The 18,913-nt window shown below is 40.0% G+C and overlaps 1 protein-coding gene across 4 annotated transcripts in view; it reads right to left on the bottom strand.

The window, feature by feature from the left end:
- Positions 1 to 18,913, bottom strand: part of COBL (cordon-bleu WH2 repeat protein) — a 494,130-nt gene that overhangs the window by 137,432 nt on the left and 337,785 nt on the right. For all 4 annotated transcript variants that reach the window (XM_077491755.1, XM_077491756.1, XM_077491754.1 and 1 more), the window contains one exon: positions 3,178 to 3,295. In XM_077491755.1, the coding sequence (XP_077347881.1) occupies positions 3,178 to 3,295 (118 nt within the window). The remainder of the gene's footprint in view (positions 1 to 3,177; positions 3,296 to 18,913) is intronic.

The following is an 18,913-nucleotide window of genomic DNA, read 5'->3' as shown; positions in this document are numbered from 1 at the left end:
ATGTATCTCAACTATATAACCTGCTAAAATATTTGTTATTCTGTTCAGCCACTCTTGTGATTTTTACAAACTTTTTTTTTAAGGAATATGCATTACATAATAATTTAAAATATATTTCTAATTGTTAAAGTGACATTTGTTTTAACACATATAGTTGTTTCCATGAAGGATAAACAAAATTTGAACTTAATTCATGTTTTTGCTGATTTACTTTGTGATCAGAGCACAAAGGAAAACAAAAGCTGCTGCGCCACTTTTCTGGCCTTAAAGAATAAGTTCACTTAGGTAAAAATAATAAATGCACATTTTTTTGCAGAAAAAAAGTTCATTTATTTTCTTCCTATAGGAGCCTGCAAAGCATTGCATCCATGATCAGAGGATTGCAGGTGCAATGTCAGGCACCTGCATACTCTCCCTCTAGCGTTCTGCATGTATCTCAGTACATACTTTCAGTTAGAAAACTGGAGGGAAATTCAATGGACTGAGAGCACGCTGCTAAGCATGCTTGTAGTCTATTGAGAACCACAAGTCTGTCTGCCGCAGTGCCAGATGGGCCTTGTCGTTTATTCATTGACAGATTGTTGTGAATGAATGACACGTCTATGCAGGCAGAATGCTGCACAGCCGCTCTGATTTTAATTTTGACAGTGGCTGTGGGGGGGTCACAAAAGAAGGGGGCTAGGGAGAGAGCGGGGAAAAGAGCTGGAACATGTTACACCCTAAATAAGGGTGTAACATGTTCTAAAGGTGAACCTAATCTTCAATCCCTCTTGTTAAAATATTGCCCCAAATTCATGAAGTATTTGCGATACTTTGTTTCTGACAGTGACTCATGCACCAAATTTAGGTACTTCTAAAATGCGCCACTTTTACATTGTGTCTCATTAAATGCACCAAATGTGAAAGTGGAGCTAATTAGGATCAACTCTCTTTTGGTGTACAGAGCGAAAAACTGCCTCAGATTTTGTGAAAGTGTCTCACGTGCATTCTAAAAGGGGTGCAGCATGAGCCAAATTCTAATTACGAGCTTCCTGGGTATATGAATTTGGAGCTTTCTATACCACTGTTAGAATGCATGACAGACACTTTTCGGCCAGCACCTAGTGTGTGCTTTGGAGCTCAGTCTTACTAAGAGACAATAAAAAATGTATCAGCCAATATGCTGAAAGCAGAAGACATATTTTTTTGTACTAAAATAAGCCTCTTTAGTGCTACATTTTAAAGGATATTATTACAACCTGATCAGCTGCTGCTTAGAATTTTAGTGCCTTGAAGTTAGATCCATCCTTCTTTTCTGCAATAAAATTTCCTATACTTTACAGTGCAAAACCTTCTACAAACACCATGTAATCTGATTGTTTCTTGGCAAATTGAAGGCTATATCACTGCAGCTCTCTGCAAATGTTCAAATATTTAATATCCTGAGAAATTGAGTGGTGCACTGTTACCAGAATAACAACATAATTATGCAGGATGCAATATTCAGTCCTGAGAAAAGCATACAATTGCCACTCTGCTCCATTATAGGACAAGTGATAACTGCTTTTTACATCTCATACGGCCGGAATTACATTTGCAGTTCCCATTAGTTCACTAATTGCAGCAGACATTTATAAATGAAAAAATAAATTTAGACAGTTTCAATTTTAAGGTATAGTAGTTTAATATTTATAATACAACGTGATCATAGATCATAGTAATAGATAATAGTGATAAAAGAACTTGATTTGCCAAATATAGGAAACATTAACCAGTTCCTGACCACTGCACGCCGATGTGCAGTACGTCGGCAGAATGGCACAGGCAGGCATATTCCCAACCGGCGGAGCGCTCCCATGCTTGTCGGGACCCCCGTGAGTCCGGGCGGGGGTGCCGTGGACTCAATTGCCTCGGGGATACCCACGATCGTCTCACGTAGGGGCTGAATGGAGAGATGCCGTTGTAAACAGCCTCTCCCTGTTCTGCCTAGCAACAAGTGACGCTGATCTCTGCTCCATGTGATTGGAGCAGAGATCAGTGTTCACTAAAAGAAAGCCCAGCCCCCAACAGTTAGTAACACGCCCCTAGGAACACTTAACCCCTACACTGCCACCCCCTGGTTAACCCCTTCACTGCCAGTGTCATTTACACAGGAATCAATGCATTTGTATAGCACTGATTGCTGTATAAATGACAATGGTCCCAAAAATGTGTCAAAAATGTCCGATGTGTCCGCCACAATGTCGCAGTCAATGATCATCAAACGATCGACTTCTGATGAACAAAGACTACCAAACACTGATTAGAATTTGACCAGTCCCTGCTGAATTTTGTTCAGTGTATGGCCAGCTTTAGATACCACTTCTGATCAGTGGCTGGTTGTGGTTTTCTATTGGTTCCCCACACACAAGGGACACTTGGACTGTATTTATTTTCTGTCAGCAGGGTGCCTGCACAATACTAGTGATCCAGTGAGGTGTTAGCAAGGAGCTGTTGTCTTGGTAAAGTGGTTCTAAAGGCAAAATGTTTTTTACTGTAATGCATTCCCTGCTTTAGGGTAAAAAAAAGATCCACTAGCTCTTCTACTCCTCGCCCCTAAACACTTACCTGCCTCCTCTCACGATCCAAGGCTGTCCCTGTCTGCACCCCCGCTCTACTGATTTCCTGGTCTCACAGGAGACTCCTGCTGCTGTCAGTCTTGTGAGGAAGGAGAGGGGGCATGGGCAAGCTACACTGTGTGTGTCTATAAATGCACACAGCCCAACATGGGAACGCACCCACAGCAGTGCCCCCATAGCACATGGCTTGCTATGGGGGCACCCGCTGGATAAAGGAGTTGACAACGCTGGTAGGGGACTCCCAAAGAAGAGGTAAATGACCGACTGTGCAATATCTTGTTCAGAGCAGGTAAGTATAAAAAATGGTTTATTTCAGATTAAAAAAAAATTATTGAATTTAGAATCACTTTAAGGCAAACACACTTTATAACTGATTGACTGATTCTTCTTTTTTTTTTTTTTTTTGGAAGCTGAAAATATATTTTTATTTTAGGGTTCAACCAAAAGAAACGTTTAGTTTTTGTAATCAAAATTGTATTAGTGGACATGATCAGTGGACAAAATGGGAACTGCAGTACATAATTGCAGCAAGCATATACCTTGTTAATGCATGCTATTGCGCTTATGCAGCAATACTCACTCATTGAGCTTTTCCTTTTCTCCAGATCTTCATTCTTTTCATTTGGCATTTGAGGAGTTGGTGGCGGTGGAGCTCTTCTTTTCTTTGTCTGCTGTTCCTTATGAACTGTGGCATAAAGCTGAAATACATCAAAACAATTTTAAATGAACACAATAAAAAAAAGCACGAAGGTAAAGTAGTACAATTTTGTATTATGTATTAAACATTTCCAAACACCTATGAATAATATAGGAAGGCTGTATCACAATTAAAGAAGACTGAGCTTAACAATCTTGACATGATGAGGGGAGGCATACTGATACATACTATCAATTGTGAATATATTACTGTCAGACAAATTTACACAAAAGATGGCCACACTGTATATGTTGGTTTCTGATCATTTAGAAACAAACAAAAAGACTCCAAAAAAAATCCTCTGTTCATTTATATCCATCAATTATTATTTTCAGACAATATCCCAGTTGCAACAAATGAGTCAAATCTTCATGGCACCGGATTATATCTACCCACAGCTGCATTATCAGCAGCAGAAGATGGATGTGTGTTCAGTTCTAAAGAATACCTTGTGACTCCTCTCTGCTGAGTCTGCCATTTTAAGTCTTCTGACTGAGTTACTCACAACAAGCAACACTGAGTTAATCAATTTACCCTGATCAAGATATGTTGGAAGCAGAAATCATAAACCTTTTGTGGTTAATTCAAGGATGTGTCTTCAATTTCATTTCCATATATACTGTACAGTATTTTGATGTTCAGCAAGCTAGAATATACCCTTTTAGATTGTCTGAAATGTCATCCTCTTACAGCAGCTAATCAATAGCTTTTTTTTCCTTTTTCCATCATGCACAATCATCAATACAAAAAGCACAGCAGAGTAGTTAGTGTTATTTTCAAAGTGCTCTAGAGCTGATTACAGGACAAGGGGTACTCAGACACAGAAACATTGGAGTATTAAACTCCATGAGAATCTGGTATTATTCATCATTATCATCCTTAGCAGATAGTGTTACTTTATACATACCGGGAATAAGCAGGACTAGTGTTAGGCTCTCTTAATAATAGGGTCAGCTTGAACATTAGGGTAACTGTAGGTAGGAGAATGATAGGAAAAGGTCCTGCTCAGTCTATATGCGCCAACAACCCTTCTTATTGGAAAACTGAAGATTATGATTTTTTGTTTTGCTTGGTATAACTATTGTGGCAGTAAGTATCAGTGTGTCAGAACAAAGCCATGATACTTATTCTGCACATATCTTTAGTATCAATGGAAAATTTGTATTTTATTATACTGTACTAGTTTTAACAACACTGCTCCTACCTCCTTATTTTTGTTGGTCAGCCACAACCCACATTTTATTCATTTTATGATGGAATCCTGCTATCAGAGAAATATATAAGGTGTAACTGCCGACCTCTCTGTAAAACTGCCTGACATTCTCAGATTGTCTTAACAGTCACTGATTTGGAATAAGTATGCCGATGAGTACTTTAGTCTTCGCTTGGCGCATACTCGTTTGAGATCAGTGACTCGTGAAGAGAAATGTATACTCTAATACAGGGGTCTCCAAACTATGGCCCTCCAGTTGTTCAGGAACTACTATTCCCATCATGTGAATGTCAGTTTTACAATGCCTCATGTAACATGTAGTTCCGCAACAACTGGATGGCCATAGTTTGGAGATCCCAACCCTAATGCATCAGGACTTCTGTGTGTGATAGACAGCAAATAATTGGCAGTAGGTGTGTTTGGGAATTGCTTTACTGAATTAAAAACAGGTATATATTAGGTTCCTGGCAAGAATAAAAACTGAAACATTACAGACCCACGGAAGACCCAGAAATAGATATGCAGTAAATTTTAGCACTAACAACCTCCATGTTCAGACTTACTTGTACCTCCCTGTTACAGCATTTTTGCATGGTGTCTAAATATGACTAATAGGTACCAGAGATGGACCCAATGTTCTCGGTAATCAATAAAAGAACTGGCCCGACACGTCCTCTGCAATGTAAGTATATGTGAGATAACCTATGCTGAAAGATGTGGCTGCTACTACTACACAACTATGCCAGCAATGAGGACTTCAGTGTGAGGACAGAAAGCAATTTAACAATTACCTCCTTTTTTGTGCTTTGGCAGCACTGATAATGTGTTTGGCCTCCTTTTGTCTTTTTGTATATTCTACAACCCCCTGTTTCCTTGAATCTTCTATTTACTGATTTTTTTTTTCCTTTACTATCATAAATACCTCTTTTAGTGAACCATATTGTTTTTGTCTTCCGTTTATTCTTATTAACTTGTCTGATATATAATCTAGTTGTCTCCAGGATGGCAGACTTTAACAGTGCCCACTGATTACTTGCTCCTGCCATTTTACTTGAACCTCACAAAGTTTCTATTTTCCCTTGCAAAGAGAACAGTCAAATTTCCTTTAGCAAATTAATTCCTTTTAAACATAAGCAGTTATCCATATTTCCATAAAAAAAAATTCCGCTTTATTGCACCTCTGTGCTGTGAGTAAGCATGACCACTTTTAGGCACCACTTAAACAACAATTAAGAGGCAGTTCTCATCCCATGTTTAGTGTTTGGTTTTAGATTTACTTTAAGTGGAGTTAAGTTAATGACAGTGCTCCTGTTGAAGACAAAGCTACAACATACTTTTGCCACATTTTAACAATCATTAAAGTGTAATATATTATACTTGTAGTGTCAATCTGCTGAATCAATTGTAGAGAATGTAGGCAACCTTACTGCAATCCATAAAACATATGTTTATTTGTGCCCTTGCAGAGACTTTTATGTTGCATATTTTTTCATAAATAATATGTACATGGAGCACCCTCTAGTGTGCTAAAAGAATAGTATATGTTTGTGAGAGTAGGTGCGTTTCCAGGCTTGGCTGCCAGACAAGCCTGGGTGTGTTTTGCTCTGGGCTGGGAGTGGCTCTGAGTATTGCTGGGTGCTTCACAGGTAGCATCACCAGGAACTTCCACTTCTTTCCAGAATGTTATTATTATTTTTATAATTATTATTATACACTATTTATATAGAATGTTCTGGTGTTTTCTGGAAAGAGAGGTGGAGCTGCCTGGGGTGTTATGAGGAGCCCCGACCAATCCCCAATTTGGATTGGCAGGGGGCAGGCCTCCTTAAACACCCAGGATAAGCCCAGCCGGGGAGGAGTTGATTGGGTAGAAGATGGAGTATTGGGCTGTCAGGGCCTTTGAGGGAGCTCCCCAGTCTGGGGGGGGGGGGTGACTTTGGGCCTGGACTCGGGTGTGGAGGGGATCCTCTTACAACTCACAGAGGTGTACTGACCAGGAGGCACAGGAGGAGCAAGAGAGGACAGTGGGAGAACACTGCCAGGCAAGTCTCCAGGAGTTCTACAGAGGCAGCCAAGAAGGCTGGTGGGTCTTCACACCGTCGAGAGGACTGGGAGGTACACCTGAGAGGACTGAGATGCAGCAGTCTGGGATGTGTGCAGAGCAAGTCTGGAGGATTGTGGTGGCATGGGCAGTGGAAAGATGCAACTGCAGTCAGGAGGGCTGGCAATGCCTGAAGAGGTAGTACTGGGATCAGTAGCCACAGGGACAGCTAGCACTAGGACTTTCTATTTTTGCTACATAGGGGCCCATGGTCCCTGCCGGCAAAGGGCATCTGCTTTAGGCCTGGCTGAGCCAGTATCAGACCTACAGCACTAGCTGGTCCGGGAAGTGCAAGCAAGTGATATGCTGGAGGAGTGAGGAGTAATAGTCTGCAAGAAAGGAAGTGCAGGAGGAGAAGAGGAGATTGTATATACCGTGGTGAATATAGTTGGTCCCAATTTTGACTGTCAATTATCTGGGCATCTCATAAGTTTCCTGTCCCTATCTAAAATAAATTCCCCTAAATAAAATACAAAAAATAATAAGTGCAAGGACTGATTTCATGTCTCTGGATGCTTGAAAAGTGTGTGCCTGGCTGGGCAGGGTGACAGACTACTACACTCAGCAGCTCCTACGGGGGTACTGCTACATACATGACAATAGAAATGTAGGGTGAACAGGGCACATATATAACAACTGTTTTCTTTGTGTCCTTGCAGAGGCCTGCGTTAGAAAAACACAGGTCTCTGAACACGGTGGGAACAAACCAAAATTATTCTATGCAAGTCAAATCTGCACATTTTCTCCATCAGTTATTATGCACGTATGGTGTGAATGAGGCCAATACAAAGTACCTGGAGAAAGGAATTTACCAAAATATTTTTTTTAAATGTCAGCTACATTCTTCCGAATGTCTACAATGTGTACCCTGTGTTTCACAATCATTATTATCAATGTCCATTTTTCATAAATGATGTAGAAATTATATTAAAGATTGTCTTTATGAAAAGGCCCTATTGCCAGATTTACCCTATCTACCACTGTTGGTAATCACATGAAATACACTAGGAGGGTGTGTATTTACTCTCATCAATGAAAACTGTGATACAATAAAGCAGCTGCTTACAAAGAAAACAAACTTTTTCCACACAAGATTGAAAGTTTGAAATAATCACAATTTACCTTAATGAAAAGAAAAAACTTTGTAAGAAAAATCACATCTTATAAACAAAAAGGGCAGACTGCAATCCAGGTGGGCCACCCCGGTACATAACTAGTTGAATCCATGCACACATGTAGGCAACTTTATAAACTAATGGAGGTCAAGCCCCTAATGAAGTAGCCATTGAATATATACAGATCAAATAGTGCAAAAAGCATCACAGGAATTTCTACATCCTTAAATCTCCCAGTACTGTGACCTAAATATGATCTTCAGTGACACTGCTTTTGCTCTACAGCAATAAAGTAACAGGGGTTCTAAAATTGACTGGCTTTACATACTTATGTCTATCCACAACAACTTCATGATTCACAGCCTGTGGAAGGCATAGACTCTTTCAGTAGCTGGCTGCAACCTGATAACATCTTATGCATGCAGTCAAAACAAAAACTGAAATGAATATGTTTTCACCCTGGCCTTGAAAAACCCCAGACTTAAACCTCACATAGAATAGAATTACTTATGGGCTAACTTTTCAGTGCTGTAAAGGCCCAAGGAAACACTCTGAGTGTATTTTAATAGTACAAAGCCAAAGAAAACGAATATTTTAATTGTCTTTCTTGCTTTACAGGTTTTCCCACAAAAAAAAAAAAAAAAAAAAACAGGTCAGGCAACTGTAATTGCCTAAAGAAAATCAATTCTAAAATAATAAATCCACCTTTAATTGTCACGTACTACAAAGTTAATTCCAATGGGTGTGTTTTTAACCCATACTTGACCTTTGCAGGTATATGCTGATGAAACAAAACATGATTTAAGGTTCCCCAAGTACAGAACATATCACGCACATGCACATCCAAAAATAAATGCCTATGTGTTTGCAAAACCATCTTAAAACTGGAAGTGAAGAAGGGGTCTACTGATAGTAAAAGTTTATTTTTATTTTTTTTTAAAGTTGGATATTCCAAATGAAAACAACCAGTTAGGTGTCATTGCTATAAAGCAAACACTATATATGTACTAAATGCAGAAAATTCACTTCATGTTACTTGAAGGAGAACTCCAGCCTAAAAGATAAAATGGTCTATCTATCTATTAAAAGGTAGGACATCAAAACCAGATTTTGCTGCAATATCAATCCAATCCAGGGATTTTTCCTGCAGTATTTTTTTGCCATCAGACTGATGGCCAGCATCATTTAAGCCACTTCTTGGATCCACCCCAGCCAGTGACTGAACAGTGAAAGGAGAAGAAGCACAGTGGTGAGCTTATTCTCATCACTCTACTTTAGCTTCCTATCAGCATGCTTTTTGCCAGCACATGATTTGCTCCTGCTTCCTCTAACATTCCAATCCTGCTGTGCAAGGACTGCAAAAAGCTAATTCCAGGTCAAATTCAATGACTTGCATTTTATGATATGTGAATGAATACAGGGCTGCATTCAATTATGGCTTTTATATTGATCTAGAGTTCAGATTTAATATCCATTTCTGTTCCCTGCAGAAAATCCCTGATACGTTTGGTGGGAGTGGATTTCTTGAAGCATGTGCTGTGCTTAAATCCTGTGGGTAAGCAATCTCTACTTCAACCTGGAGTGCTGTAGTGCTGTCTCCTGTGAAGAGAACCTTCCCTAAGGCTGGATTCACACCTATGCATTTTTAGTGCTTTTTTCATTTTGCACTACAGAACGTGATCCATAGGAAACCATGTTAAATGGACTGTAGTGCAAATCTGCAAAATGCAAAAAGCACTAAAAATGCATAGGTGTGAATCAGGCCTAAAGGGAGCACGGCTGTCTCCAGGCTGGAGCATACCTCTCTCCTGATGGGAGCCGTGAGCTATGACCAGGCCTTGCTTATACCAAGTTTGCACACCTGCACCCTCTGACAACCTGCAGGTAAGAACTGGATACAAGAGTGGAGACTTCTTCCCACCCAAATCTCTTTGTAGTCTCCAAGCTCCAGACCCTGATCCGGGATTACCAAACCCGGAAAACACTGAAACTCCAGTCATCTCCATGCAGACACAATACTCTGGAGCCCCACACTCTGCATAATGGCGAACCCTGTGTGTCTTCTGCCTATACTCACACAGTGGCAGGGCCAACGCTGTCTGTCACAAGGGATATGGGAAATGGTCTTGACATAAGCACACACAAAAATACACACACATTCAGATTAAACAGGATGGACCAGAGTAGTCTTTTTTCAACCTTACCAACTATGTAACTATGTAACTTAGGCACAATTAGAACCCATGAAACCCAGGAAGTGTCTCACCCTGGTAGCAAATTTGTCAAAACCATAAAAAATTATCAATGCAAGGTAACAAATCAGTGTCGTATTTTGTAGAAAATTTCTTTAAATAATAGTTTTCAGGCAGATAAGCATAAAACATTGAATGGTAGGCTAAAAAGAAGGTAACATATTGAACTTAAGTTAACTATAATTAAATTAGAATTTATCTAGTGGCTGCTAAATATAGTTGTAACTCACAATCATAGATACACGAACAAGCCTGTGACCTAAAATGACCCAGCAGTAGCAGTATAAAAGAGTACTGTAAAGATATTTTGCTGGTTTAAAAAGTAAACTTTGTGTCGTGGTTAAGAACTACCTTAATATATGCCTAATTAAAATATGAATATAATGTACTGTTCATTAAATCAAAATATAAATGACTGTTGCTAATTCACATTGCTCAATAATCTATATATAGCCATGTAAATTGACAGTTACATTGTTGCAATGGGAAATTACAGTTTTAAAAATATTTGGAGTGAAGTCTTCCAAATATCCATGAAAAACAGGTAACAACTCTAACGTTTACTTAAAGGAACTTCCTCCCTCAAGAAGTGGTACTAGCTGAGAGTGTTGACAACTTCAAAAATGTTTAGATGCGTTCTTCATGAAGCATAATATAAAGATCTATGGGAATTGTTGGAAAATAAAATCACACACACATATACATACACATAGCTTTAACTGGATAAACTTGTGTCTATTTTCAACCTTACAAACTATGAAGCTTGTGGTAAGGAAGTATGAAACTGAACTCAAACAGAGCAGCTAAATATATAGCCGATGTACATGCACAGGGGATGTCTTATCTGTTAAATAACTTGTAACCTTGTGTAGCCAGTTTTGTGTTCTACACATCTATTCCAGACCACATAGCCAGATCACTGACCTTTGTTGCATTAGCATCACAGCTTTGTAAAGAACACACCTCAACCTACTGACTAGACAATGAATGAGCAGCAGTACACTGCTACCATTTTTCATCTGCTCTCTCTCCCCCCCTCCCCTATCAGCACATATGCACCACATGATAACCTAACCGGCTAGTGCCAGCCCTCTTCTCCAGTTTGAGTGCTGCTGTGCAATTAAATCAACAGGCTGATGTGTAGAAAATCATGTACTTTTCACTGAAAAAATACACATTATGATTTTTATTGAATTCCTACTCATGAGGAGCTGCTGAATTGTGTTGTGATATCTCTGCACACCTGAAGATGGCACACCTTGCTTACCCAGCAATTACCGACACACCTTGACATATTTCAAAGAATATATTAGGCCAAGCAAGCCTTAGGCTGGATTAACACCTATGCATTTTTAGTGCTTTTTGCATTTTTCAGATTTGCACTACAGTCCATTTAACATGGTTTTCTATGGAACCCAGTCTGTAGTGCAAATCTGCAAAATGCAAAAAGCACTAAAAATGCATAGGTGTGAATCCAGCCTAAGAGAAGATTAGCAAGTGTACTTATACAAACAATCAATAAGACAATAACATTACTCAACAGATATGGTTAAACACTTGCAGGATACATAACAGTAATCAACAAAACTGAACTGCATTTACCTAAGTTTGGACCCTTGAAAAAAGCGCAGCAATTCCCAGCAGACAACAGATTAACTTGTGCAGTGTTAGTCTCTTGCCAGAGGTAGTGTGCACTCTTCTGTGTTTTCAGGCATGTGCACTGATTCAGTTCAAGTTCCTCAGACAAGCATGGACATTGCTGTGATTTCTGTCTGAGGCTGTCCCTCTTTTGGGAGGGTTGCACTGTTCTCTTGAAGCACTTTTCTTGAGTTACAATGGCTTGGGGGTAGAATATTCTTGTTCATGATCGAGCGACCTAGGCTTTACAAGCTTTCATAGCTTTCTTAGATTTTTCCAAAGCTTGTCCACGTAGCCTCTGCGAGTTATAGTGGATGATGCCTATAGAGATGTCAAAGACCAAGTCCACTGGCAGACAAGCTTTTCTCTGAAACATTACGTCTATAAGGGGAATATACAGTAGCATGGTTCTCAGTACTGTTATAAGCATGCACCAAAGTGAAGATGCGTCTGCTCAAATGCTGTTTTCTGAGCCTACTCTCAAAATGTCTTCCTTGATCAGAGTAGTCCATAATGAACAAATAACTTCGTCACTAATACTCTGGTGACTATAGAAATTTGTTGATCTCTCATTGGAAAAGACTGGGCATAACAGATGAAATGATCAGTCACTACCAGTACATTTCCTTGGCCAATTGTGTTGGGATTTAGATTCAATAAATCACTACACACCAATTCCATTGGAACTTGACTCTGGAAATGATCCATTGAGGCAGCTCTGGAGGTCAGAGTCTTCCTCTGGATGCAGTGGTGACAGGAGGGACAATAGCTCTTGACTTTGGTCCACGTACATGGCCAGTAGAAATTATCTTGAATTAACTTGAATGTTCTGTCATATTCCAAATGTCCATGCTCGCTAACTAATGCATTCAGTATTCAAAGTCACCATCTTTCTTAAGGCTCATCTAAGGGACCCCTTTGGTAGGCCACTGTATCCAGCAACTGTAAACAATTCCACTCTTTGTGAAATCCTTTGGATAATCTGTGGCTAGTAGAAGCTTTGGGTGACCACTCTCCAAGACTTTCAAAGTCAATCACCAGAGAGGATGTTCTGCATGGTCTTTTGTTAAGTCTTTCTTGAAGAGAGTAGGCAGAACCTCATTGCAGTACAGCTTTGGGATGGCAGCAATGGTGACTCCGCTAACTTTGGCCCCTGTTGGCCCTCTGGTTCTGTATTCGATTTTTTGACAAAAAGCTTGGACTACTTCAGAATTCAATTAAGGCCACTCTTCCTTAGGAGTCATAAGGTCTTCTTGACAGAGCATCAGTGTCCCTATTCCTGACCCCAGGATGGTATTTCAAACAGAAATGGAACCCAGACAGGGCATACAGCTTGGCCATGGTAATAACATATGTTAGCAGGTTGTTATCTCTCTTATCTCTCTTAACCTCAAATTCTGCCCCATACAAAATGCCCCAAAGCCAAAAACTACAATATGTGGGTAATATAGTTTCTCTCAGACAGGGTAAGGCTTTGGCTCCCCTGTCGTGTTCTTGATACAACTCATCACCCAGTCTTTCTCTGCTAGCATCAATATGGCTTGGCAGGGTTAGCATAGGCCAAAGCTGGTGCATTGGTCAAACTCCATTTCAACTGAAGAAAGGCCTGTTCATATTGGTCAGACCATTCTCCCTTTATGAACTCTTGAGACTTTCTCAGCTTTTTAATTCTTTCTGAGGTCTCTTGCTCTTCTTCAACTCCACAATCTGTTCCCTGAGGACATCTAGGTTTACTAATGAGATTCGAAGAAACCTTTCTTGGAATGTTTCGTCCTCTTGAAGAAGAATGCAATGTTGATAATTCTTTGCGCATCACACATAGATATTGTCTTTGGAAAACACTTTCTGCCAGAGTAGAAGCTATGCTTTGGCCTGTTCTTTCTATTCAGGTGTCATAAGGATGTTTTTTACATAGATTTTTTCCTCTAAAGTCTATGCTGTGACTCCCCCCACCAAGTCATGTGGTATAAGGGATGTACCTAGGTTCACTTGTCCTATAGTCATTCCAGTCCAAAGTTTTACTGGAGAATCAGTAATATTACGTACACTGACAGGAACTTTCACCCTTAAGTACCCTCAAGAATAATGTGGGATCCCAACTGATCCCAGTTCAATTTGACTGAAGCCCACAAACACATTACTTCACCTGGCTGCAAGACCATTTCCATCTTGTCCAACTTCCTTAGCTTTCTCACTCCTTCAGCTTAGGTCTTCTGCTCGTGATCCTAACTTTGGTACACTGACTGCAGCATGAAATGTACACTTTCAGGGGTAGCATCACTCTCTGAAACATAGAGAGTGAGTAACTATTGGATCAAGTCAGTGTTTGTCACCACTATCATGGAACTCCTAATAGCCCCTGGAGGGTGGGGACACACAATGGCCAATGTGTCATAAGTCCCTGGCCGTCCTACCATCATCGAACCAAATTTAAGCTTGACTTGGAGGTATCTATCTTAGGAGAGTTTCATAGTCGCTATACCCCAGATCTCTCGATTTTTTTACTTCTGCAGGGGCAGCGGCTTCAAGTGTTTGTCGCATGCCACTGCTAACGCTGATATGCCGTTAGTCAAGGCTCCCGTGCGCATGCGCGGGAGTGATATCATCGCTGCTCCGGCGCTGTGAGTGGCTGGAGCAGCGATACCCAGAAGAAGATGGACGCTCCGTACTACAGGGGACAGCGGTAACTGTGAAGCCTGGCTTTACTCTTTTTAGGTTTCAGAGGATGTCAGACGCAGTAGTTCTTAAACTCTTAATTATGTTCTGTCTCTTGATTGTGCCAGAACTTCGCACTCTTCCACAGCCTGGCCAACTTGGTCCATCCAGGTGTCAAAGTCTTTTTTCCCTGATGGCACTGGTACTTTTCCAGAATAGAACATCAACTCATAGTTGTTGGATGCCACTGTTCTGAACAAGGAATTCTACTAATCCTCCCATATCGGTGAAGAATGAGGCAGGGAGAACCCTGAGGGTCGGATGAGAGCAGTAGTTGGTACTCCTGAACCAAATCTTTCTGGGTGTTCATTTGGCATACTTGGCTGTGTAAGCTAAGCTACAGGATCCCCAAGAGTGAGCTGTAGACTACCCCCTTGAAAGCTAGTTGGGAGTCCTCTCCTCCATTCTTAAAAAAAAACACACCACTTGGCAATAGCATGGTAGCCTGGCTGGTGGAGTCAATAATCACTCTTTTTTTTCTCTTTGTCCCAAATTCAAATCCTCAGACAAGCCTCTGTTTGTAGTGCTAACCCAAGAGGAGCAACTAAATTGTTTTGTTATTTCCCTCCACACCTGAAGATGGCAAACATTGCTCACTCAGCACTTACCGACACACCTTGAGGTATTTGAAAGAATTTATTAGGTCAAGCATAGCCTAAAAGAAGGGGATTAGCAAGTTTAGTTATACAAACTACATCTGCAGTATTCTGACTAACAGTAATTAACAAAACTGGATTGCATTTACCTAACAACAGTATATAAAGGCAGTCCTAACTTTCTATAACCCTGTTTTAGCACACTTGCCAGTGAATGATGAAAAAAAAGTTGGCCAGCAAAGTTCGGACCCTTGAAGAAAGCACAACAGTCCCCAACACACAACAGATTAACTTGCGCAACTTTAGTCTCTTATCAGACCCAGTGCGCCCTCTTCTGGATTAAGGACATCTACTCAGTTCAAGTTCCTCAGTGATGAAGTTGCTGTTCTCTCTGTTAATCCTTTTAAGACAGTGACCCTTTTCCTTCTTTACAAGCAATGGCCCTCTACTTTAGTACAGTCTGATCACAACAGGAATCAACATCCCCCCTCATACCCTCACAGGAAGATTGTCTCTGTTCTCTAAGGAAAGATACTGCATGATGAGAGTCTTCTCTCTGTTCAATCAGCAGCCCAATTAATTTTCTTACCCGCTGTTAGCTTTAATGCTGTCCTCTCTCTTTTTCTCAGCAGCTTCCCGACACGCTTGCCCTTGTTTTGTTGAACAAGCCAATGACCAACCTCCAGGATTGATCCAAACCCAGCCAAGGTGGCTGCCTCTTTGGCCCTTACCTTAACATAGATCCTCATTATCTGTTGGGCCATGCTGGCCACTTGTGCTGATGTATGACTCTTTTATGTTTTGGGTTTTTCTTTTTTGTGTTGTTACTTGACAGGTGCCATGCTTATACTATGTTGAAAATGTAAATAAAAAGAAAAAAGGTGACTGCCTCCTGCATTGGAGACACTCCGTAGACAAGCATGGTAAAGTGGTCCCCTTAAAGATGGCTGCTGCACTTCTGCTGCACTTCTGCATTAAAGAATATTCAGTTTAACCCTGTCCACATTGCAGAAGGATAATACAGTAACAACAATGGAAGAACTTTCACATCAGTTATCAGCTACAGCCTGGGTTACAAAATACATAACTGTAGCAGTTTTTTATATTTTTGTCTTGCATTTGGCTTTAAAATGCCCATAGACAGTCAGAAAAACCTATTGGCAGGGTGTCATGAAAAGTTGCAGTTTTCTCATAGGTTTGCAATCTTTCATAATCTAAATGTAACCATCTGGATTGGGGAATTACCATCCCATGTCAATTACCAGCTTTTGGCCTGGGTTAATGCAAGTAGAAATATTTAGTGTGCTTCTTTATTATCATTGCCACTAACCTTTTCCCCACAAGTGCTTTACTTTAATATTTAATCAGTTACTAGCAAACAGAATACGCATACAACATGTTCCTGCAACAAATGCCAGAGTACAAACAAAGCACAAAGACCGTACACATTTTCATGTAACAGAACTAAAACTATGACATGCTTATTATTACTTTGGTTTTACGTCTGCACTGTGTGATTAATGTTAAGATGCTTGGATTGGTCAAATTGATTTTGAAAAACAGGCAGCACATGGTGGTGTTATTTTCAAAACTGAAATTTTATATCTGGTTGGATGCCAGTGTATTACAAAAACATAATTTATGTGCATGTGGTTCTTATGTGGGCAGCCATGTATGTTGTATGCATGGTCTGTGTATACATGGCGCTGTGTATGTGCGTGAGTGTGTTTTTTATGTACGTTTGTGTGTGTATGTGCATGATGTCTACCACTTCTCATGTATAAATGTTTTATATGTTTACTCTAGGAGTTTTGTTGTGAGTATGTGGTGTATGGGTTAGGGCCTTTGGCGGTAGTCATACTTTGCTTATTTAGATCACTTGGTAGGTATGGGTTGATCTTACTTGGCTTACATTGGATCACCTATGTTTTGATATTCCAGACATATGAAATGTACCCACCTGTATTTGCCTGGGGTACATCCAGTGTCTATCAGACATTGTCCTAAGTTCTGGCACTATGGACTATATGGTCGTGGGTCAACAGGATCTCCTCCCGCACTGGCAGCAACATTATATAGCCAAGTTATGATTAATAGGGTGAGCACATAGTTTTTCTATTTAACTTGGTTGTTATGCTATTATTGTTGAATGATTAATTGATCTATATTTTGATGTGACCATAATGCTATCTCTTTTAAACTTGATGTTAATACAGATGCATATTGAGTTAGCCTGAAGAAGCGGAGGTACAGCTCTTTAAAACGCGTCGGATTACTGTATGCACATAAACTTATCTATGTATCTGCTGTAAACAATAAGTATTGGCTTTTATTAGCCATGAAAATTATGCACATCTACATGTTTGTTTTGTATAATAAATTAATATTTTAAATATATTTGATATCTGTGTTCACAACAATGATGATCTCACACACTTTAAAGTTCTACTCTTCCTTGGGTAGGGAGTTATCTCCCATTTATTTCCAATTTTCTGTCTATTTGTATCTAACACAGGATGTGGGTGTGAGATACTTCCTTGGAACTGGTTAAATTTTATTCTAGTTATATAACATGCTTATTATTACTTTGGTTTTATGTCTGCACTGTGTGATTAATGTTAGGATGCTTGGATTGGTCAAATTGATTTTGAATAACAGCCAGCACATGGTGGTGTTATTTCCAAAACTGAAAGTTTATTGCTGGTTGGATGCCAGTGTATTACAAAAACATAACTCACTTACAGGCTCCAGTAGCAAGTTGCATCTCCAAAACTTCCTGTGCTTTACTCCCCTTCAAGCTGTTTTGATTGCTTGGCTTTATACAGAAAAAAAGCTTGCCAATCTATCTGCAATAAATTCTCAATGTGGCTGTATAAAAATTCAGTTGGCACAGGTTGATGAGATGCAGCATGATAACTACATTTTGCTTAAGCAGGCTGAAACAGGAAAGAAGGGCAGAGATAAAATATAATGCTATTCAGTGGGTGTCAGTTAAAACAGTGATAGATTTATAGCACACCTTTATCAGAAAATTATAAATGCTTTAGGCCTAATAGTGTAATAAAATGACAAAAACAACTTAAACAAATGGTGCCTTTTATTACTTTAAAATTATTTTCTGCTATGCCCTATCCCCTGCTTTTAGCATCTCAATCACGGGGCTTTGTTGGCTAATGGGGCCTTTAGAAAATAGGTAATGTCCTACCTGAAACAATTAAAATGAAGATGTACTGTATTTAATACAGGAGAGCGAGCACAATGAAAATGGTTGTGCTTCATTCAATTGTTACAGTTTAGGTAAACTTAGACTGAAAAGATTAACTTTGTTCACTTTGGACCTGTACTGGTGCTTCATCTCCAATTACACCATGAAAAAGTACCAGTATTAAGGGTGTGGTGTAGAGTTTGAACTGGTAATGTAAGAGACAGACTGGGACAAAGTTGCAGAGACATTGGGTAAAACAGAAATAAATGGCCTCCTTAAACTAAAAAAAAACAAAACAAGAAAAAGGTAATTTCCCTCAATAAGTTATGATCAAATGCAGTTCATTGAGCATGAAGGGTTGCTAATGTAAAAAGATATAGAGGACTGTCTCCTGGCCCTGCATGATTATTAGGTGCTCTGAAGAGAAACCAGCAATACTGCGTATGCGCTAAGCGTGCTGCACTCTCTCACTGGCCTGCCAGAAGAGGAAGCAGAAGGAGGGCCAAGCTGCTGACATACTTTGCCATGACCCAGTCTCCCAGAAGTGGGGATAGGTTACCTCCAAAAAACAGGTACCCCCTCCCCCCACAAAAGGTACCAAATGTGTCACCAGAGGGGGAGAGGAATCAGATAAGTGGAAGTTCCACTTTCGAGTGGAACTCCACTTTATGGAGTCCCACCCTGTCTTTTTGTCCTGTTTACCATTATCATTGAAAGTGAATGTAAAATAAAATCCAAAACTTTGGGCTGTCTAAAGAACTGTAATAAAAATCTCCCAATGGGG

The sequence above is a fragment of the Lithobates pipiens genome, unplaced genomic scaffold (assembly GCF_037356315.1).
Source record: "Lithobates pipiens isolate NorthernLeopardFrog02 unplaced genomic scaffold, aLitPip1_a1.2 Scaffold_19, whole genome shotgun sequence".
Taxonomy (NCBI): Eukaryota; Metazoa; Chordata; class Amphibia; order Anura; family Ranidae; genus Lithobates; species Lithobates pipiens.
Note: the sequence above shows the minus strand (reverse complement) of the source record. Positions and strands in the feature narration are given on the sequence as shown.